Genomic DNA, 23611 nt, shown 5'->3' on the forward strand with positions numbered 1-23611 from the left:
TGGGTCAGAGTCGAGTGTGCTAGTTGTGTCCAGATGGTAATGATGGGAAGAAACTGGATACAAGTGTTGCCATCCTGAAATTTTTCAATAAATATTACGAAGCCAAAGGCAGCACAGTGGTCGTGGAGTTTATCAGCGTCTATCTGCCTCCCTCTCCATCTGCAATGCTTAACCTAGGCCTACTCTTCTTCTACATAAGTTAACACTAAACCTGTCGTACCTGTGACTACAATATTAGCCCGCTGGCCTTCCATCCAGGCGGCCTGAATTCGAACCCCAGTCAAGTCATGATGTAATTTGTGGTGGACAACATATACGTTGCAGAGGAGAGGGTTTTCTCGGGATACTCTCATTCCCTCTTTCATTTCACCAACACTCTCCACTTCCTCCTTATTCCATCTACATTCTCTAATTGTAAAAACAGACTGGGGTTTACGATGCTGATATAGATTCTAAGGACTTGGGGTTCCAGACTCTGTCTTCGCGCTCATTAGTACTGTCTTCCTCCGACGAGTTTAGCGCTGGACCTGAGGTATTCTTGCCATCGGTGCGGGGGGTTGCAGGTATAGATTCTTTTGTTGCTACAGCCAAGCCGAGCCGAGCGGAGTGGGAAGTATTAATCGTCCAAAAATATGCAGTCTTCAGTTTGTAGTAGTGCGTGAATATTTCATATACATATTGTTTGCCTAGGCCTATATGGGTTTGTTATTAATATACTAAATATATTGTTGCAATTTTTGCTCAAACATCTCTCTGATGTTAGCTATGTTAATATTATATGAATTACTCATATTAAATATTTCACTGTTACAAGTCATTTTTCAAGGAAACATGCTGTAAAAAAAGTGTTTGGTTTTATTCTATTGGAATTTTAGAATATGTGTGATTGGTATCATGAAAAACAGATTCCTATAATGTCATGCGAAAATCATTTGTTGGCAGGGATGTTCAACAGACCGCAATCTGCCAGTGCTCGGCAGGAAGCCGACATGATGGACAAGGCGAAGAGACAGATCGTGGCAGCCAAGGACCCGGTGGAGAAGCTGCGACTGCTATGTCTGTCCAGGGGCACCACGGGCATCCTGGGGCTAGGGAGGTGAGGCAGACTTGTACATTATTATTATTATTATTATTAATATTATTATTATTAATATTATTATTACTTATTTACTTACTTACTTACTGGCTTTTAAGGAACCCGGAGGTTCATTGCCGCTCTCACATAAGCCCGCCATTGGTCCCTATCCTGAGCAAGATTAATCCAGTCTCTACCATCATATCCCACCTCCCTCAAATCCATTTTAATATTATCTTCCCATCTACGTCTCGGCCTCCCCAAAGGTCTTTTTCCCTCCGGTCTCCCAACTAACACTCAATATGCATTTCTGGATTCGCCCATACGTGCTACATGCCCTGTCCATCTCAAACGTCTGGATTTAATGTTCCTAATTATGTCAGGTGAAGTATACAATGCGTGCAGCTCTGCGTTGTGTAACTTTCTCCATTCTCCTGTAACTTCATCTCTCTTAGCCCCAAATATTTTTCTAAGAACCTTATTCTCAAACACCCTTAATCTCTGTTCCTCTCTCAAAGTGAGAGTCCAAGTTTCACAACCATAAAGAACAACCGTTAATATAACTTTTTTATAAATTCTAACTTTCAGATTTTTTGACAGAAGACTAGATGACAAAAGCTTCTCAACCGAATAATAACAGGCATTTCTCATATTTATTCTGCGTTTAATTTCCTCCCGAGTGTCATTTATATTTGTTACTGTTGCTCCAAGATATTTGAATTTTTTCACCTCTTCGAAGGATAAATCTCAAATTTTTATAGTTCCATTTGGTACAATATTCTGGTCACGAGACATAATCATATACTTTGTCTTTTCGGGATTTACTTCCAAACCGATCGCTCTACTTGCTTCAAGTAAAATTTCCGTGTTTTCCCTAATCATTTGTGTATTTTCTCCTAACATATTCACGTCATCCGCATAGACAAGAAGCTGATGTAACCCGTTCAATTCCAAACCCTGCCTGTTATCCTGAACTTTCCTAATGGCATATTCTAGAGCGAAGTTAAAAAGTAAAGGTGATAGTGCATCTCCCTGCTTTAGCCCGCAGTGAATTGGAAAAGCATCAGATAGAAACTGGCCTATACGTAAGTTCCACTAAGACACATTTTATTTAATCGAACTAGTTTCTTGGGAATACCAAATTCAATAAGAATATTATATAAAACGTCTCTCTTAACCGAGTCATACGCCTTTTTGAAATCTATGAATAACTGATTCACTGTACCCTTAAACTCCCATTATTTCTCCATTATTATTATTATTATTATTATTATTATTATTATTATTATCATCATCACCATCATTATGATCACCACTATTCCTGCCGTCAATATCAACCTTAGACAGGTTTCCAAACTCTTTAGCGGTGCAACAATGAACTCAAGACTACAATATTTCTCTCCTTTATACTGCAATAATTTCTTAATAAAAATTATATCTTTGTCTGCTTTCCCTACTGTCCTTCTGTCACGTACATAAGAATATATCAATACTAGTGGCTTGTGCAGCAAATGCTGCAAACTAAGTTCATTGGACGTTCAAATAAACATTTTTCAGATTTATTTTCAATGAAGAATACCAGACATTCTGAAATTTATTTGCTTCCATAATAATGAAAGATACTCTCTCTCTCGAGCCAATACTGAAGAGAACCATACATATAAATATCTACACCACACCGCCATTAAATATATGAAAAAGACCCAACCCCACTTGATTAATAACTATAAAAATATTTGTTTTTTAATAATATTATTATTTTATGTAAGTTTTGTAGTTATATATACTATATAGCCGCCACTCAGTAAAATATAGAAATCAAAATCTAATTTGTTATTCTCTACATCTACTTATATAACCCCAAAACGTTTCACTTTCATATCATCAATATAGCATTAATATGTATAATTAATGAAAAACAATCACATCATGGCATTAACTACAATAATATTTCATTTCTAATGGTAATAATGTCATCAAACTACCTCAAGTTTTGTAGTTTTTAATATCCAATACACAGCTGTACCCAGAAAATTACACACCACAGAATCGAACCTGTAAATTATTTTTAGTAAGTTAAGTTTTTAATAACCAATTTAATTTGAGCTCTAAATATGTCAGCATTCTTGGAGATCATGGCCTTCGTGTAATATTGTTTACTGTAGTGCGTGTTTTGTTTTATTCTGAAATGCAATTAGCTAGTTCTCAAAACTGACGACAGATGGATTTTGGAAAATAGGAAAATTATGTTGAAAAATTGACATTTCACTAAAAACTACTATTCTTCTGAAAAACTTTGAGTTCCAAGCTTCAAAATGAGAGGTCATTTATTAAAATCCGTTCAGCCGTTTTCCCGTAATTTCCATTACCAGTTTTTGAAGTGTTAGTTGTTTTTTAAGTGTTAGTGAAATCAGGATAGAATCAGTGAAATGTGTCGTAGTTCCAGTGCAGTGAGTGAATTGACAGCGAAATGAGTGTAATGTTGAAAGGTACTTGTGCAGATATGAACATATCATACTCGTGGGTTTTAGTTCGAACTTAGGTTTAAGATACAAATTAGATTTATTTTAAATGTTATTTTAAGTGATCGTGCTTCATTTAATTTAGGATATTCCCTGTTATTATTACTATTATTATTATTATAAATTATTGTTAGTATTAATTATTAGTATAAATTATTTTTAGTATTAATTATTAGTATTATTATTAATTGTATTTTTAATTAATAAGTTTATTATTGTCATTATTTACTGTAATTAGTTACCACTGCCACCGGGTATATACCCATTGCACTGTGAATAAATACATACATACATACATACATACAAATTATATATATATAGATATTATTTTGTATATTTATTTGTGCTGATCGCAACATCCGCAAAGATTTAAGTACGCAGCTTTAAGGTCCATTCAAAATGAAAATTAAACATAAACGTAAATAAACACAGAAATTTGCTGTCATGTTACCAAATGGGATCGTTCACAATGATTCATATAAACACTGACATAAGCACTACCGTCAAATGTTAACATGAAAGTCTGCAAAACATCAAACTCTCATGTTCATGCTTACGTGATTTGGAAACAATACAAAATCAGAGCGCTGAAATATACAACAGAACGAAATAACGTCGTTATGTTTCCATGGTTACCAGGTATCTTTGTGGTTATGTTTATGTTCTCGTCGTGAATGATGGATGGTAAAGACCCATTCACAATAAAAATTAAACATAAACGTAACATAAACACAGAAGTTTGCGGCCAGGTTACCAAATGAAATCGTTAACAATCATTCACTTAAACATTGACATTAACATTACCATTAGACGTTAACATGAAAGTTTGCAAACATTAAACTTTTATGTTCATGTTTACCTGATTTGGAAACAATAGACAATCGTAGAGCGCTGAAGTATACAACAGAATATAATGAAATGACGTCGTTGTTATGTTTCCATGGTTACCAAGTATCTTTGCGGCTATGTTTCTGTTTCCATCGTGAATTAAGGTATGACTTTTTGATTTTAAGGTAATGTTTAAATTCTAAACTTAACACTTACGTTATGTTTAATTTTCATTGTCTTTAAAGTTGAGTGAAGACTAGAGCAATCGTGGGTACGAGTCCTTCCGATCTTGGGTTTCTGTAGACTATAAATGTAAGGTCTTGGGATGTTGCAGCCCCGGAGTATGTGTCGTAAATAGGCGAACCTGTCTGTAGAATCTCCATACTACTTCTCTAGTTGATACAAATTCATATTTGTATTTCTCTGTCAAACTCAGAATTAGCACGTCACATAAAATATCACTATATATATATATATATATATATATATATATATATATATATATATATATATATATATATATATATATATATTAGTAGGTTATTTTACGACGCTGTATCAACATCTCAGGTTATTTAGCGTCTGAATGAGATGAAGGTGATGATGCCGGTGAAATGAGTTCGTGGTCCAACACCGATAGTTTTACCCAGCATTTGCTCATATTGGATTGAGGGAAAAATCCAGAATAAACCTCAACCAGGTAACTTGCCCCGACCAGGATTCGAAACCGGGCCACCTGGTTTCGCGGTCAGACGCGCTAACCGTTACTCCACAGGTGTGGACGAAACATCTGTAATGTATCTGGTACCTCGGAGAGGGAAATGATTGAGACTGTCGTTTCAGAATATTCCGGCGTATGGACGACGACGGCAACAAAGCTCTGAACCTGGAGGAATTCACAGAAGGCATGAACGACACGGGCATGGACCTCAACGAGGAGGAGACCAAGGAGTTGTTCTCCATCTTCGATAAGGATGGAAATGGAAGCATAGACATGGACGAGTTCCTGTTATCTATCAGGGTGAGTCAGTTCAATACATCCTTAATAGCTCCCTCTGATTTTATTTTTCTCCCTTTTCCCTCTTCTTTTTTTTCTTATCATGTTCTTTTCTCTTTCATTCATTGTATTTCTCCTTTATTTCGCTTTTATTTCTTCTATTCTCTTTTGTGCTTCTTACTGATTTCAATTTTAGAAAAATTTCCAGTTGCTTTTTCAAGCTTACCTTTCTCCCCGTACATCTTCATCCAAATCCCTTCCTCAGATATTCCAGGCTACGCTCCCTCTGGAACTTACTCTAGGTTTCCCACGGACTCTTCTTCCTGGAGAAGACCAGTCGAACACCTTTTCGGACATCTCGTCTCCGACATCCTTCTGATATGTCCATATTATATTATTTTCAAACTGGTTTGTGGTTGGTTTATTGCGGTCTTGTAATATTTCTGTTGATCAGTGGTTCTTAAAGTTTATGAGTTCGAGGATCTCTCTCATATGATTTGCATGTTGCCGAATCCCTAACACAAAAGCCCAACTTTTTATTTTTTTATTAGCACAACGTAAGACATTATGTTCATATATAAAATCTGTTTATTTTTTCTCTATACAAATTAATACAAAGTCAAGTTTAGTTTACAGGTTTTGCAGAAATCAGCTTTGTTAAAGATAAAAATTATAATTAAATATACATCTTGATTACACAACTTTTAACACTGTATCACGTCGGAATATGTATGATAAGAACTTTCTTGTGTTAAATTTTAACGTACCTTAACATGTTTCGACCTATTTTCGGTCATCTTCGGAACTGGTCGTTGTTGGTCTTGGCGCCAAATGTAACACCTGCAACAACTTCTACATAGGACAGACAGGCAGAGCATTTCAAACACGTTACAAAGAACACATCACAGCCATAACAAAATTACAAAACACCTCCACATATGCAGAACACATCACAAATGCCAACCACACTTACAGAGACATCAACACAGACATGGAAATACTGCACATCCAACCAAAAAGCCAGAAACTCAACACACTAGAACAATAAGAAATATACAGACACACGAAAACACACCCCAACGATATTCTCAACACACAACTCAATTTCAAAACACATACACTCTTTGACTCTACACTACGAACGCACCCACACAGGAAACAAGAGGCACCAAGACCAACAACGACCAGTTCTGAAGATGACCGAAAATAGGTCGAAACATGTTAACAAGGTACGTTAAATTTTAACACAAGAAAGTTGTTATCATACATATTCCGAAATATATTTAAATTTTTAATGACAATTAAGATATATTTATTGCTATTTCCTATAGGAAGGATGGTGCTGTTTCTTTGTCACTAGATTTGCAATATTTAGTTCAATGTTGGAACATTAAAAAACCTGATCCTACATCTAACCGTATTTACATATAGGCCTATATTCGTACTCTACGATACCTCTGACTGAGATTCTGGCTGATATGTACAGTCTTAGAAAAAAGTTTTGTCGCACAGATACTTTATAAGTCCCACAAAGGAAGCATTGCGCATGATCAAACATAGAACGAAACAAAACTAATTTTATTATATCAACTAGTTCTCTTGTGAACAAGTCACTTGTCCTCTGATCATGCGCACTGCTTCCTTTCTGGGACTGATAAGTATCTGTGCGAAAAAACTTATTTCTAAGACTGTACGTGTGTTATCAGGCAGTACATCCCACTGACGATATGAGTCAGAGGAAGGGCAATTGTTTGTATACATCTGAAGTCTGATTAGTGTAATATGTAGCTAGTCGGCGATGTATAGAATGGAGGGAAAAGGAACTGGCCATTCTACCACATTATCTTCTGGCTTAGTTGCCTCATGAGTAATGCCTTATTGGTGTCACTTATGAGGATCCAACCTGTCTTCGGACCAGTTTTTTTTAGTGTGTCATACACAATTTGTGTAGTAATAAACCGATATGTGCAATAATAAAAGTTAAAAGACAACAACAGATACCAAGTGAAAACGATAGTCTTGTATTCATGGAAATTTACATTGTATAAGTGGCTGCAAAAGGGTATCTGTCGGATACAGGGGGGAGAGCCATTAATCCTTCCCATTGAAGGCTTTAAGGAACCAACCTGGACAAATACCCAATGTCCCATCCCTACCTTCCCGTGGTGCAGCTGTTAGTAAGCATAATTTTACGAGCTGAACTAAAGGGAGGGGCTACTCATCAATTAGCACTGGTCAGCTTGATGAGTTAATGACTGAATTTGGTATAATTTTCCTCTATTCAATACCTAATTCCCCCTTTACCCTTTCCTATTCAGTCCTCTGACTGAACTCTTACTTTCTTCGATCCCGACGGCATTAGAGCATTCGAGGCCTAGGGGTTCATTTCCCTTTCCTTCCTCCTCTTTCTACTTTTCTGTTCCTAGTGCTGACCTGCTATGGCACTAAAATCGTCCTCCAGTGGCTTAAGGAGGGAAAGCTGGTGATCAACAAGATCTCCCAGCTAGGTCCAATGGACCCGTCGACCAACAGCAGGTGTGGTCCTCCAGACATTCTGGGGGTTGTGTGTGAATGAAGTAACCACCAAAACGTTAAAATATGGTGTTCACTTAAATCGGCTAAAACTTGCCATTTTCACACCTCAAAATCTGTGCTTCAGTGGCTGGCCATGATAATATCTTTGAAAAATATTGGAGTACAAGAGGTCAAATGACTTTATTGTCAAACACCTGGCATTAGAAAACAACAGCAACAACAACAACATTGTATAAGTTGCACACAGTTGCAATAAACAGAAAAGTACAAGTAATGTAAACAATTGTAGCATAATTATGCAAAATTGATGTAAGAAATTAATAGTAACAGTATCTTAGAATTTTGGTGCCGATTTGTGGAGTAATAAAAATTGCTTAAAAAAACTCTGCTTCGGACAGTTAACTGAACAACAATATAACAATTTTATCACTCGATTGTCAATATCATTTAAAAATTCAATAATCATAACGTTATTGGATGTGTCAGTATCTGAATATCTTACCCACTGCCACCAGGTAGTCATTTGGCAATCAATTTTTTTGCCCAAATGCCTCCAACTTGTCATTTGACATTTCTGGTCTCTCCTGGTAATCGCTTAGCCTATTTGTAACCCACTTCTGAGGTTGGGGCACCTGGAAGGAGGAGTTACACTGTCCCCATGATATGGTAGGATGATTATGAAGTGCCAGGAGAGGTCTTAAACCGGAGCCTAACCTAATTTCCAGACCATGGACGAACACAGGAACATTCCCCTTTAAGGAAAAATTCCTATGTTCTAACCCGGAATCGAGCCCCAGAGCTCATGAACTGTAGTCAGATGCTCTGACCACTACCCCAGGAAGCTAGACAAGTAACTAAATATAAAACATCTATATATATAATTTGAACTGGTAATGGAAATTACGGGAAAACGGCTGAACGGATTTTAATGAGTGACCCCTCATTTTCATGCCTGGCATCCAAAGTTTTTCGGAAAAGTAGTAGTTTTCAGTGAAATGTCAATTTTCCTACATAATTTTCCTATTTTCCAAAATCCATCTGTTGTCAGTTTTGAGAATCACGGCTGACTTGATTGAATTTCAGAACAAAACACACACTACAATAAACAATAGGCTATTACACGAAGGCCATGACCTGCAGGATTGCCGACATATTTAGAGCTCAATTCAATTTGTTATTAAAAACTGATTCTGCAGTGTATAATTTTCTGAGTACAGCTGTGTATTGGATATTCAAATCTACGAAACTTGAAGTGGTTTGATGACATTATTACCATTAGGAATTAAATATTTGTATAGTTAATATCATGATGCATCTATTCTTCATTAATTGTACATAATATTGATGCTATATTGATGACATGAAAGTGAAACGTTTTGAGGTTATGTAAGTAAATGTAGAGAATATCTTAATTTAGATCTTCATTTCTATAATTTACTGAGTGGCTGCTATATATAACTACAAAACTTAAGTAAGATAATAATATTGTTATTAAAAATCAAATATTTTTATACTTATTAACCCAGTGGGGTTGGGTCTTTTTCATATACATAATGGCGGTGTAGTGTAGATATTGATACGTGTCATTGTCTTCAGTATTGGCTCGAGAGAGCGCAAAAATTACAGTTCCTAAGGAAAGATCAAAAGGTATTACTTACTGATAAAATAAGAGGCCTAGAAAATTTTGTAGTCTCCAGATCATTTCAGCAAGATCTCTTAGTAGGATAAAATGATTTTACGCTCTACATTTCAAGTTCTACATGCAGCAGCTATACGAAAATGCTATTGTTCAAAAGCTTAGCAAACCTGACATTTTTTTAACTTTTGTCTACAATCCACAATGACCTGAAATATCTACTGCTATCGTCCTGACATCGATACTTGCGTTTTCGCGTTGAAACTCAAAAACTGAAGTTGGATAGGTTCAAGAAAAGTATTTGGCCTAAAAAAATCCATTCAGAGGGAGTATGTTTCACTATTATGGAAGCAAATAACTATCAAAAAGACAAGTATTCTTCATTGAAAATAAATCTGAAAAATTTTTATTTGAACGTCTAACGAACTTAGTTTGCAGCAGCATTTGCTGCACAAGCCACTAGTAAGATTATATCACAGAAAAAGAATAACATTAGGCCTACTATTAGTGTTAAAAATCCATCCATACAAGCTGTAACCTACTAGACATTCTGTCCTGTCTGGACATCGTAAGATATGAATTTATTATGAGAGTAGAATATTCTTTAATGTAGAAAGTGTGTCATTTTGTTATGCTAAAAGCCTAGATAAAAATATTTATGCAATTTATGTACAGCATGAACTTGCATTCCTGTAATTTCAGCACTCGCTTAATGCTTGAGATGAGAATCTTTGCACTCGTGCAAAAAAATCCCACTTTATACACAATTTGCATAAAGCTACATTTTGATACTTTATTTTTATATTAGTTCCCTCTTAATTCTCTTCCTTCTCCTCTATTTCTTCCTTCATGTCCTTTTCTCCCTGCTATATCGCTTCTTTTTTATATTTTATATTTATCCTTTTTTCTACTGCTTCATTTCACGCTTTCTCGCGTGTTTCCTTGTGTTCCTCTCTTTCTTTCTTTCTTTCTTTTTGTGTTTTACTTTCTCGCCCCCTTCACATCTAGCTCTCTCTTTCTAATTTTTATTTCATACTTTTTTTTTCATTTCTCTCTTTTTTTTTCTATGTCTTTTTTTTTACCTTTTTTCCTTTATTCTTACCAGGCCGTTTAATTTTCCCTTTCTGATTTATTTGACCCCATTATTTTCTCTCTTTCACTTATATTATTTTATCATCTGTTTCTTTCTATTTTCTTCTCTATTTTATTCTTATGATTTAATTCTCCTCTGTTTTATTTAGTTTCTTTAATATCCTCATTCCTTTATTTCCATGTTTCAATTTCTCATCTTCTCTCCCCCTATTCTTTCTTTAATTCACCATTTCCTTTTCCTTTCTTTTTGTGATTATTTCCTTTTTCCTAATTTTTTTACCCTCTAGAATTTTTTCCATTGTTCTTCTTTTCCATTAAAAATTATAGGTATTAATTTACAGTATTTTTTCACTATTTTCTTCAAAGCTTTATTGCTTTAATATATTTCATATTTTAATTTTTCTTCCTGTCGTCCCTCATTCTCGTTGGCGTAGAACGCTACGCTACAAAGCTGAAGGCCGCCAGTTGAATTCCCGATGAGGTTATCGATTTTTTTCAATTAATCTTATCCTTTCAGCCGCACTATATCCCTGAAGTTTACTCAACTTCTAACAGAAATAAGTACTAGGGGCATTTTCTTGGGGATAAAGATGGCGGGCACGTAGGAGTGATATCCCTACTGCTGCTAATGCTGATTACCTGCAAAGGTGGAATTTTTAGCCTGTGGACTTCCAGGGACATCAATACAGACAACTTCACTTTATTCCCTTTTCTTTACGATTTTCGCTTCTCTGTTCCTTTTATGTTTCGCGTCCTTCCTTCTTGAAAATTTAAAACCTCGGTTGTCACTCAGCTATTCAAAAAGGTCACTTTCAGGGAAAATACAAGCCTCAATTCAGACAGACTACAAATAACACACAGAATAATCAATGAAGGACGTGCTCTGAATCAGGCTTACAGTCCTTGCTAAGTGTAGCCTACACGTTTGAAAGAAATCAAATGCGATTTATTACAGCTTTAAAGACGGGGGACAGATGTGAGTGAACAGCGTATCTAGAAAACACAAAGTTGCAGATTGCTTACTTCTGGCTGGAAGGCACTAATAATAATAATAATAATAATAATAATAATAATAATAATAATAATAATAATAATAATAATAATAATAATAATAAAATTAAAAATAAATTGTGGTTAACGTTTTGAATCGCATACGAAGAATAGCGCTTCTTGATCATCCAGTCTACACAGCACGAGGTAATTGCTAAGGATAGGAAATTATGCAATGAAAACTGTTATTATTATTATTATTATTATTTATGATCACCACGGCATGGCGCGTCCTCAGGTTGCGGATAGAGGAGACGGCCTCCAGATATGGAGGGTAGCTGCGAATATATTGAATAAGCAGTCGTGGACAGCCGATAAGGGGTGGTCCTCCAGCTTGGGGGTTGGGCGAAGGGCTAACAACCCATCACCGTAAAAAACAGCTTGTTACGAATTCCTACAGTAACTATGCAGATGACGTGAATATGTTAGGAGAAAATACACAAACGGTTAGGGAAAACACGGAAATTTTACTTGAAGCAAGTAAAGCGATCGGTTTGGAAGTAAATCCCGAAAAGACAAAGTATATGATTATGTCTCGTGACGGGAATATTGTACGAAATGGAAATATAAATATTGGAGATTTATCCTTCGAAGAGGTGGAAAAATTCAAATATCTTGGAGCAACAGTAACAAATATAAATGACACTCGGGAGGAAATTAAACGCAGAATAAATATGGGAAATGCGTGTTATTATTCGGTTGAGAAGCTCTTATCATCCAGTCTGCTGTCCAAAAATCTGAAAGTTAGAATTTATAAAACAGTTATATTACCGGTTCTTCTATATGGCTGTGAAACTTGGACTCTCACTCTGAGAGAGGAACATAGGTTAAGGGTTTTTGAGAATAAGGTGCTTAGGAAAATATTTGGGGCTAAGCGGGATGAAGTTACAGGAGAATGGAGAAAGTTACACAACACAGAACTGCACGCATTGTATTCTTCACCTGACATAATTAGGAACTTGAAATCCAGACGTTTGAGATGGGCAGGGCATGTAGCACGTATGGGCGAATCCAGAAATGCATATAGAGTGTTAGTTGGGAGACCGGAGGGAAAAAGACCTTTAGGGAGGCCGAGACGTAGATGGGAGGATAATATTAAAATGGATTTGAGGGAGGTGGGGTATGATGATAGAGACTGGCTTAATCTTGCACAGGATAGGGACCGATGGCGGGCTTATGTGAGGGCGGCAATGAACCTTCGGGTTCCTTAAAAGCCATTTGTAAGTAAGTAAGTAAGTAAGTATGATTACGTCTCGTGACCAGAACATAATACGAAATGGAAATATAAAAAGTGGAAATTTACCTTTCAAAAGGTGGAAATATTCAAATATATCCGAGTAAGAGTAACAAATATAAAATGACACTTACTTACTTACTTACTTACTTACTTACTTACTTACTTACTTACTTACTTACCTACTTACTTACTGGCTTTTAAGGAACCCGGAGGTTCATTGCCGCCCTCACATAAGCCCGCCATTGGTCCCTATCCTGAGCAAGATTAATCCAGTCTCTACCATCATATCCCACCTCCCTCAAATCAATTTTAATATTATCTTCCCATCTACGTCTTGGCCTCCCCAAAGGTCCTTTGCCCTCCGGTCTCCCAACTAACACTCTATATGCATTTCTGAATTCGCCCATACGTGCTACATGTCCTCTCAAACATCTGGATTTTATGGTCCTAATTATGTCAGGTGAAGTATGCAATGCGTGCAGCTCTGAGTTGTGTAACTTTCTCCATTATAAAATGACACTCGGAAGGAAATTAAACGCAGAATAAATATGGGAAATGCGTGTTATTATTCGGTTGAGAAGCTTTTGTCATCTAGTCTGCTGTCAAAAAATTTGAAAGTTAGAATTTATAAAGCTATTATATTACCGGTTGTTCTTTATGTTGTGAAACTTGGACTCTCACTTTGAGAGAGGAACAGAGGTGGAGAGTGTTCGAGAATAAGGTGCTTAGGAAAATATTTGAGGCTAAGAGGAATGACGTTACAGAAGAATGGAGAAAGTTACACAACGCAGAACTACACACATTGTATTCTTCACCTGACATAATTAAGAACATTAAATCCAGACGTTTGAGATGGGCAGGGCATGTAGCACGTATGGGCGAATCCAGAAATGCATATAGTGTGTTAGTTGGGAGACCGGAGGGAAAAAGACCTTTGGGGAGGCCGAGACGTAGATGGAAGGATAATATTAAAATGGATTTGAGGGAGGTGGGATATGATGATAGAGACTGGATTAATCTTGCTCAGGATAGAGAACGATGGTGGGCTTATGTGAAGGCGAACGATGGCGGCCTCATGTGAGGGTCGCAATGAACCTGCGAGTGCCTTAAAAGCCGTGAGTGAGTAAGTATTACTACTTGAAATTTAAAACACTCCGTGTCATAAAATTCTACAATGCACGTCACCGATGCGGCGAGCTTGCTTCCGAGAAAGGAACTGTGGACTCATCTAGCCAGCGGGACAAGAGTATGCTCGTACAGGCAAAGCGTGCACGAGTCTGCTCTAAAAGCAACACAACTTAAATTCTATAAAGTGATGACAGTACCAATGCTCAACAACAGTTGTAACAGCTGGACAATGAATAGATACGATACAACTAGAATCTGCCGAGTTGAGACTCCTGAGGACAGAAGCTGGGACACCAGAGAAACACCGATATAATAAGAAATTAATATCTACAATTTAAATGATAGGATCATGAATCAGAAAAGAAAATTATACGAACATGTTTTAATCAATCAATCTTCTTAATGTATCCAGCTGTTTGCTGACAACATAAAGTCCTCTATAGTCCTGCTAGAACGACCTAGCATAAAGTCCTACCTGCTAGCATCAGGGACTGTCGAAATAAAATTGAATTCAAACGAAAACTTACTAGGCACTTGGTCAATAATTGATTTCTTGTAAATAGTTTCTTTAATCTATCACAAAATATTTCAATATTCAGTAATTTCATCACTATACAATTTTGTTATTCTAGATTTAATTTGTAATTCAGTAAATATAAAATATTCTTTGTTTCTCTATGATAAATTATCTAGCTTTAATTATTTAGGTAATCTTTTCGTACTTTGATTGTATTGTAATTGTAATTGTAAATTTAATACTAATTGTAAAGTTATTTGTAATTGTAATTGTAAATTTAATACTAATTGTAATTTTATTGTTCATATTGTAGTTGGAATCTCCTGGTAGAGGGGCAGAGAAGGCCTGACGGTCTTATCTCTACCAGGTTAAATAAATAAATACTAAAAAATACAAAATACTATAGTCCACTGTAGTCTTTTCAGTTGTTGTTTTTCATGAGAAATGAGGGGTATTTTGATCGGTGTTCATTATAGATGCCTGTTGCTAGTAGCCAGAGTTGAGGTGTATATATGTAGGGCTGTGTCTTCTGCAGGGCTGTGTCTTCTGCAACTGGTACTGATGATTTTAATTTACTTCTTTTGTGGTTTATGGATGGACAGTATAGAAGAATGTGTTCCAGATCTTCATCATGATTATTACACCACAGACAAGTAGGATTATCAGAAATCTGAAATCGGTATAGGTACAATTGAGTGACAATGTGACCTGTTCTGGCTCTTGTTAAAAATGGTTGAACATGTCTGGGCAAGTTTTTGTACATTTCCAGGTCATTAGGTTCCTTTTCTACAGACTGTAAAATTTTTCCTTTGTCAGAAGAGAGCCAATTGTTCATCTATACTTACTTACTTACTTACAAATGGCTTTTAAGGAACCCGAAGGTTCATTGCCGCCCTCACATAAGCCCGCCAGCGGTCCCTATCCTGTGCAAGATTAATCCAGTCTCTATCAGCATACCTCACCTCCCTCAAATCCATTTTAATATTATCCTCCCATCTACGTCTCGGCCTCCCTAAAGGTCTTTTTCCCTCCGGTCTCCCAACTAACACTCTATATGCATTTCTGGATTCGCCCATACGTGCTACATGCCCTGCCCATCTCAAACGCCTGGATTTAATATTCCTAATTATGTCAGGTGAAGAATACAATGCGTGCAGTTCTATGTTGTGTAACTTTCTCCATTCTCCTGTAACTTCATCCCGCTTAGCCCCAAATATTTTCCTAAGCACCTTATTCTCAAACACCCTGAACCTATGTTCCTCTCTCAGAGTGAGAGTCCAAGTTTCACAACCATACAGAACAACCGGTAATATAACTGTTTTATAAATTCTAACTTTCAGATTTTTGGACAGCAGACTGGATGATAACAGCTTCTCAACCGAATAATAACACGCATTTCCCATATTTATTCTGCGTTTAATTTCCTCCCGAGTGTCATTTATATTTGTTACTGTTGCTCCAAGATATTTGAAATTTCCACCTCTTCGAAGGATAAAACTCCAATTTTTATATTTCCATTTCGTACAATATTCTGGTCACGAGACATAATCATTGTTCATCTATAGGTTTGTAAAATGAGACTTGACTGAAGCAAAAGCAGTGGATAGAGATATCACTTGAGGATGGGGTGGTCGTTATTGAGGCCACAGGTTGGGCGCCATTTGAGGGTGGGTGCGTCTCGGTGTTGCGTGAGATTCACTCAGGGTAGCCGAGGTACTGTTGTGGTATAGGATGATGTCGGGAATAATACCAAGCCGGCTACTTATATAAAAGGCAGTGTAAACTCCAAAACTATAAGTTTATTGTCGTATTCACTTGGTAAACCCTAGAGTATGTATTTCCGGCTGACTTATAATTCAATCGTCGGTCGCACTGTATCGACTCTATGGCAGCTCTGAATAAGCTCTATCCGATACTGTAAATTCAATACTCTGCCCAGTACACTATGATCGAAGCTCCTAAACGTTGACGAGTGGTCTCGCCTATGACAAAGTTCTAACTATCGAGTCTTCGCCGGAAGAAAGACTATTAAGTTGGGCCGCCGACACGAAAAAAAGATGTCGCGCCGTCTACACGAAGTAAAGTAGTTATCCTGTCGACACGAAACGAAGTAGTTATTCTGCCCTGTATGTAGGGCCGTCGACACGAAAAGGAGTAGTGATTGTGCCCTGTATGTAGGGCCGCCGACACGATGAGATGTTGTGTTCGTGCCCTGTATGTAGGGCCGCCGACACGATGTAAAGTTGTTTTGGTGATCTCCGCTCCCCGTCACCCTTATTTATAAAAACCTATCCTACGCTAAAACTAACTATCCTATTGGTTAAAAACTACGTCACTTAACCGGCCTAAAATCTATTCCCTATTGGTCCAAAGTGACCTCATAAGCTAAACCAAGATCTCTTCTTATTGGGCGCGAAATACGTCATGTCTAAATTTAGACTTTGGATTTCCCATAACATCTAATTAGTTTGTCGATTTTGGAGAACCCCGTTCTGTGGAAAATCCCAAGCTTGCAGTTGCTTTCCCACGGGTCCAGTCTAACTCTCTGATTTTACGCCTCGACGAGTGTCAATGCAGAACCCTGCCCTAGGTGGCCCTAAATCTGTCCGATTCTGTCAGGTGACGCAGACGAATACCTGCGTGAGAAGCTAATTCTAACCAAGTCGCCAGAACATCCCCGCTATTACATGTCACAAAAATATGGAGATATCACTTCGCTAATAAATCGGTCTCTCGCTCTCCTAATTACTGCTTCACACTTGAAGAGGTCTTGGTTGCAAATATGTTGCCTGTTTTGCAATATTATTGACTTTTTCGTTTCCAGGTATACCACAATGACTAGGTATCCATTGAAATGTTATTTCCTTTTGGAGTTCTTTTAGTTTTAAGGATGGATAAAAAGAGATTTTCAAAAATGCTGCTGAAGTAGCTAGCAGCCAGGAGGGTATTGGGTGAGCTAGTAAAGATGGAAAGACGACTTTTCTTGAGAACAGAACAGGCCAGAAGGCCTATTCCATGGTGAAGAAGGAGAAAAAGAAGAAGAATTGCGTAATGCATGAAGTGATGATGACGGATCATCATCATATCCTGTACTTCGCGTCACTCAACGTCTACATTACGACTCGACTGCTGTCTTTGTTGACTAGTACAGTACACAAATTTGTGGTGTGGTTTCCTTCCTGTTATTTCAGATTTATGTAATAACGGAAACATTGACATTGAAGTCTCTCAATCTCGAGAGACGGAGTGTCGTGAGAAAGCTCGCGTGATGAATCAGACGGTTTAAACAGGTCGACCACTAGACATCCGTGCAACACGGATTCATCTCCAATTACAGTATATTGAACTCCGGCATACCCCAGGGAGTCTACAATATACCAACATTCTAAAATAAAATATTATATTCACGTTAAGTTGCATTCATGTGCGTAGCCTCCTCTTCTTCATCGTATTGCATTCCCGCCTTTTCATTTTATTTATTTATTTTTTCGATCTTCTCGCTCCATTTTCTTCACTTACAAAGTAAATTCCGTCTTATCTCAAAGCCAAGAATAAACTCATATGTCTGTCACGCAACTCGTATGTAATTATTATTGTCAACAACGAGTGTTGTGCAACTATTTATGCATAGATTTTCGCTTTTGACATTGATTTACTTTCACTTTCTCATTGTACTAAGTTTGTGAATTTTACAGAAATACGTTTTCAGTGTCTATCTGTCTCTTCCTTCGTCTATCTGTACAGACATTTAGGTCTACTATCGAATTTTGTGCACATTTAGCATCTAAAAGTCAATTTATTTGGGAACGACCACAGCAAAATACATACCGGTACCGTGTCTTTTTCTAGACACAGGACATTGGAATAACGACACCAGCATCAAAGTCATCACTATTATTATAACAGTGATGTCAAAGCAAGCGCATTTTTCTGAGCTTGTCGTGCGCGGGCAGCAATCGCTAAGTATGGAAAGAGGAAGGGTTGTGTATATGAATAAGCAGCCTGTTGGATTAAGAAAACAGTGGTGCACAAACTTCAAACGGAACGTGAAATTTTATATCGTTATTTTTATGACTTCTTTCTGTTTAATATTATCTATATTGTCTTTAAAACAAAAGTACCAACACTGATTTCTTAATATTGCACTTGTGTTTTAAATCTTAATAACATAATAGAGAGTTAAGAACGAATATTCACTTAAATTCCACAGTAGTATAATATTATACTGTATTATGTGGATGAAACACATCATTCATAAAGAAAGTGATATTCCAATGATAGAGATTGAGTATGACACGATAAGTTGGAATTTATATTGATGGTATCTTTAGCCTTACAAAACTAATCAATAAACTAATCAAAACAATATTACAGTACAAAGCAAAGTTACCTAGGTACTGTATCTGTTTTAAGTGTAACTAATATTATATAACAAAACTCTTATCGTATTATGCTTTTAAGGTGATATTTGTGAGCAACTTCCTATCATCAGAATATTAAATTATTTTCTCGAAATGTGCTGAAGCTATAGAGCTGACATTTTTACAACACATGGGCACGTATCTTTTGGTTATGATGTAACAGTAGTTGCTTTGTTAGTTCATTTCCTTACAAACAATTTCCATGTGAATATTTTCAAAATGTTCAATACACTATCTTCAGTAATACGTATATACGGTATATTAGATTTACGAAAACATTTTGTAAGGCTACTAAATAAATAGGCCTATATCTGTAAATTTCACTTTTCTATACGAAAAGTTGAGAAAATATTCCTTTTGAATAAATAAATCAAACTTGTGAAAAATGAGCATTAAAATTAAAACTTACATTCTTATAATGCACTTATACTTCTCAGGCAAATCTAAAACTTAACATGGATACAGTTTTAATAAGTTCTCTTCCCTTTATCTATTGAATCAGTGCTGGCCATCCCTGAATATAGCTCGACCAAGCGGCATATACCACCTCTTTCGTCTGTCTCTTTCCTTTCCGCTGTAAAGCGCTCAGGCTCTCCTGGGCTCTAAAGGGCGCGCTTGTGTCTATGGGCATCAATTAACATGACTGTACTAGATAATTTCACAGCTGATACAGCATCGTTTAAGTTATGGATAAAAATAAAATAAACACCACTATTACCAGTATTACCACTCCATCCATTGTCAGTATCGCTATCATCATTATGTCTTCACGGTACAATCTTGAAGTAGGCCTACGCTATGCTACAACACAGATCGATAGTTCTGACATTCATTCAGTAAAGTCCGTGCATGACACTACTCCAAGTCAATGAGGAAACTGTTGTGGGAAAAAGTTCTGAACTGTCGTTAAAAAAGTTATTGCTGTTGCTTCTAGAGTCACAGCATTGATCCCAGTCTCCCACATCCCAGTCGAATAACAAGTCTATTAGCTCACAGAACTTTCTGAAACTCATCCTGTCATCATCTATGTATTTGCTGTGGCCCAAGCTGGTCTTCCATCCAGGTTGTCCGAGTTCTATTCCCGGCCAGGTGTGATGGAATTTCTGGTGAACAAATCAGGGGTACTCCCATTTCCCTCTATCATACCCCATTATCTCCTGGCTTAGTTGTCTCATGACTGATGCCTTATTGGTGTATTATTATTATACGATGAAAGAGTAATGAAACGGAGAAAAATTCTCTCTGGCACCGGGATTTGAACCCGGGTTTTCAACTCTACGTGCTGATGCTTTATCCACTAAGCCACACAGGATACCCATCCCGGTGTCGGGCAGAATCGTCTCAGTTTAAGTTCCAACTCTTGGGTTCCCTCTAGTGGCCGCCCTCTGCACTACGTCATAGATGTCTATGAACGTAGGACTGAAGTCCACACATGTGCTGAGGTGCACTCGTTATGAGTGACTAGTTGGCCGGGATCCGACGGAATAAGCGCCGTCTTAAATCACGAAGTGATTTACGCATATCATATATATTATTTTATGTACCGAGTGCACCTCAGCACATGTGTGGACTTCAGTCCTACGTTCATAGACATCTATGACGTAGTGCAGAGGGCGGCCATTAGAGGGAACCCAAGAGTTGGAACTTAAACTGAGACGATTCTGTCCGACACCGGGATGGGTATCCGGTGTGGCTTAGTGGATAAAGCATCAGCACGTAGAGCTGAAAACCCGGGTTCAAATCCCGGTGCCGGAGAGAATTTTTCTCCGTTCAATTACTCTTTCATCGTATGATGACGCAGAATATCTGCATGGAAATATATGTACTTCGGTACATTGAAATAATATATATGTATTATTATTAATTATTTTATGACATTTTTCAACTGCTATGATTATATAGCGTCTGAACAGGGTAAAGGTGATAATGCCAGCGAAATGAGTCCAGGGTCCATCGACGAAAGTTACCCAGCATTTGCCCTTAATGGGTTGAGGGAAAATCCCACAAAAATCTCAATCACATAACTTGTCCCAACCAGGAATTGAATCCGGGTTCGCTCGTTTCGCGGTCAGACATGTTAACCGTTACTCCACAGCGGTGGACTCCTATTGGTGTCACGTTCTGTATATGTTCTGTTCTGTATTATTATGTAAATTTGTACTTGACCATGTTAGAGCATCTTTTGACGCATTTGAAATTTGAAATTTGAAAATTTGAAGTTTTAAATAAATATTTGAAAATTTGAAATAAACGTATGACTTTGAAACCTGCCTGCGGACAGCTGACTAAACAACAACATTCCCCCAACACTCTCCACTTCCCCCTCGTTTCATCTATCGCCCTCAATAGTAAAAATAGGCAGAGTGAAGTCAGGGCTCCGGGCCCCTGAGGCTTATCAGACTACTCGTGTACAGATGGGACTTAGCTCTATCAGGATTGAGGCAGAATGGGCACCTGTCAGCGTCGGATTCACAAATGCCACCTAGGCTATCATCGCATGTATAGGCGCACAATGGGCCAAATCATGCCTAAGTGTAAAGACCCGTCCTAATAAAGCAAGCCAAGCAAGGCAAGGATCTATGTCAGTGATGTCAAAGCAAGCGCATTTTCTGACCTTGACGTCGTACGCGGGCATCAAGCGCTAAGTATGGAAAGAGGAAGGGTTGTGTATATGAATAAGCAGCCTGTTGGATTAAGAAAACAGTGGTGCACAAACTTCAAACGGAACGTGAAATTTTATGTCGTTATTTTTATATGACTTCTTTCTGTTTAATATTATCTATATTGTCTGTAAAACAAAAGTACTAACACTGATTTCTTAATATTGCATTTGTGTTTTAAATCTTAATAACATAATAGAGAGTTAAGAAGGAATATTCACTTAAATTCCATAGTAGTATAATAGTATAGTGTATTAAGTGGATGAAACACATGATTCATAAAGAAAGTGATATTCCAAAGAAAGAGATTGAGTATGACATGATAAGTTGGAATTTATATTGATGTTATCTTTAGCCTTACAAAAGTAATCAATAAACTAATCAAAACAATACAGTACAAAGCAAAGTTACCTACGTATATGTTTCAACTGTAACTAATATTACATAACAAAACTCTTATCGCATTATGCTTTTAAGGTGATATTTATGAGCAACTTCCTATCATCACAATATTAAATTCTTTTCTCGAAATCTGCTGAAGCTATAGAGCTGACATTTTTACAACACATGGGCACGTATCTTTTGCTTATGATGTAACAGTAGTTGCTTTGTTAAGTCATTTCCTTACAAACAATTTCCATGCGAATATTTTCAAAATTTTCAATACACCATCTTCAGTAATACGTATTTACGGTATATTAGATTTACGAAAACATTCTGTAAGGCTACTAAATAAATACGCCTATACCTGAAAATTTCACTTTTCTATACGAAAAGTTGAGAAAATATTTCTTTTGAATAAAAAAATCAAACTTGTGAAAAATGAGCATTAAAATTAAGACTTTCATTCTTATAATGCACTTATACTTCTCAGGCAAATCTAAAAATTACCATGGATACAGTTTTAATAAGTTCTCTTCCTTTTATCTATTGAATCAGTGCTGGCCATCCCTGAATATGGCTCGACCAAGCGGCATATACTACTTCTTTCGTCTGTCTCTTTCCTTTCCGCTGTAAAGTGCTCAGGCTCTCCTGAGCTCTAAAGCGCGCACTTGCTCCTATGGGCATCAATTGACATGACTGGTCTATGTGTACGATCTATGTAGATACATCTATAAGTAACCTACTCCTGAAACGTTGGATATACGGTATTAAATTCAAACACACGGCATAAAACAAAAAATGTCCTTCTAAATACACGTAATCTTCATGACACCAATAGTAGATGTGCATACCTATTGCTTTACACTTTCTTATAGAATTTCAGTTCTCCTTTTTGTTAACTTATATTTCCTAGTTACGTATTCAGGGCTTGTCATATAATCGTTTCATAATGAAATGTATGTATTTGCTTACTAATATATTGTGACGTAAGAGGTACTATGTAAATACCTATAGACTATAAATTACGTCTAGCAGCGTCAAGGGCAATTGTGAAAAAACTTCATGTTTTATGTAAATGTTATTGTCAGAAGAGATACAGTCCAAGATTCTTACTCAGAGAGGGGTGGGAAAAACAATGCGTGTATAAACTGCAGATGGGACTATATTATATAGGGATGGGTTGAGTGGGGGAAATAGGATCAAATAATAGACGAAATGCAAGGCGTAATGTTTAATTGATATCGAGAGGCAAGAGATTGAGCTCCAATGTTCGAAAAAATCCTCACTACATTTACAACCAGACTCATGCTTAATTGGAGGAGGGGTGACTACATAGCAAAGATAGCACAACAAGTTTGGCGTGGTTGAGATTGGGTGCATGGAAAGGTCTTAATATTGTCACTGAAAAAGGAAACCACATCGAATAATGGGAGCACATTCTAGCGCATTGTAAGAAAACAGAACAGATTCGAAGAAAATATCTATTACTCTCGATGACAGTATAGGGGTTCGCTTGCATGTCTTGGCCT

General features: G+C 37.0%; 1 protein-coding gene across 3 annotated transcripts in view; it reads left to right on the top strand.

Moving 5' to 3' along the window:
• Positions 1–23611, top strand: part of LOC138695101 (calcyphosin-like protein) — a 131437-nt gene that overhangs the window by 90846 nt on the left and 16980 nt on the right. For all 3 annotated transcript variants that reach the window (XM_069819493.1, XM_069819492.1, XM_069819491.1), the window contains exons 2-3: positions 943–1096; positions 5269–5446. In XM_069819493.1, the coding sequence (XP_069675594.1) occupies positions 945–1096; positions 5269–5446 (330 nt within the window). In that variant the 5' untranslated portion in view covers positions 943–944. The remainder of the gene's footprint in view (positions 1–942; positions 1097–5268; positions 5447–23611) is intronic.

Source organism: Periplaneta americana, chromosome 2 (assembly GCF_040183065.1).
Source record: "Periplaneta americana isolate PAMFEO1 chromosome 2, P.americana_PAMFEO1_priV1, whole genome shotgun sequence".
Lineage (NCBI taxonomy): Eukaryota > Metazoa > Arthropoda > Insecta > Blattodea > Blattidae > Periplaneta > Periplaneta americana.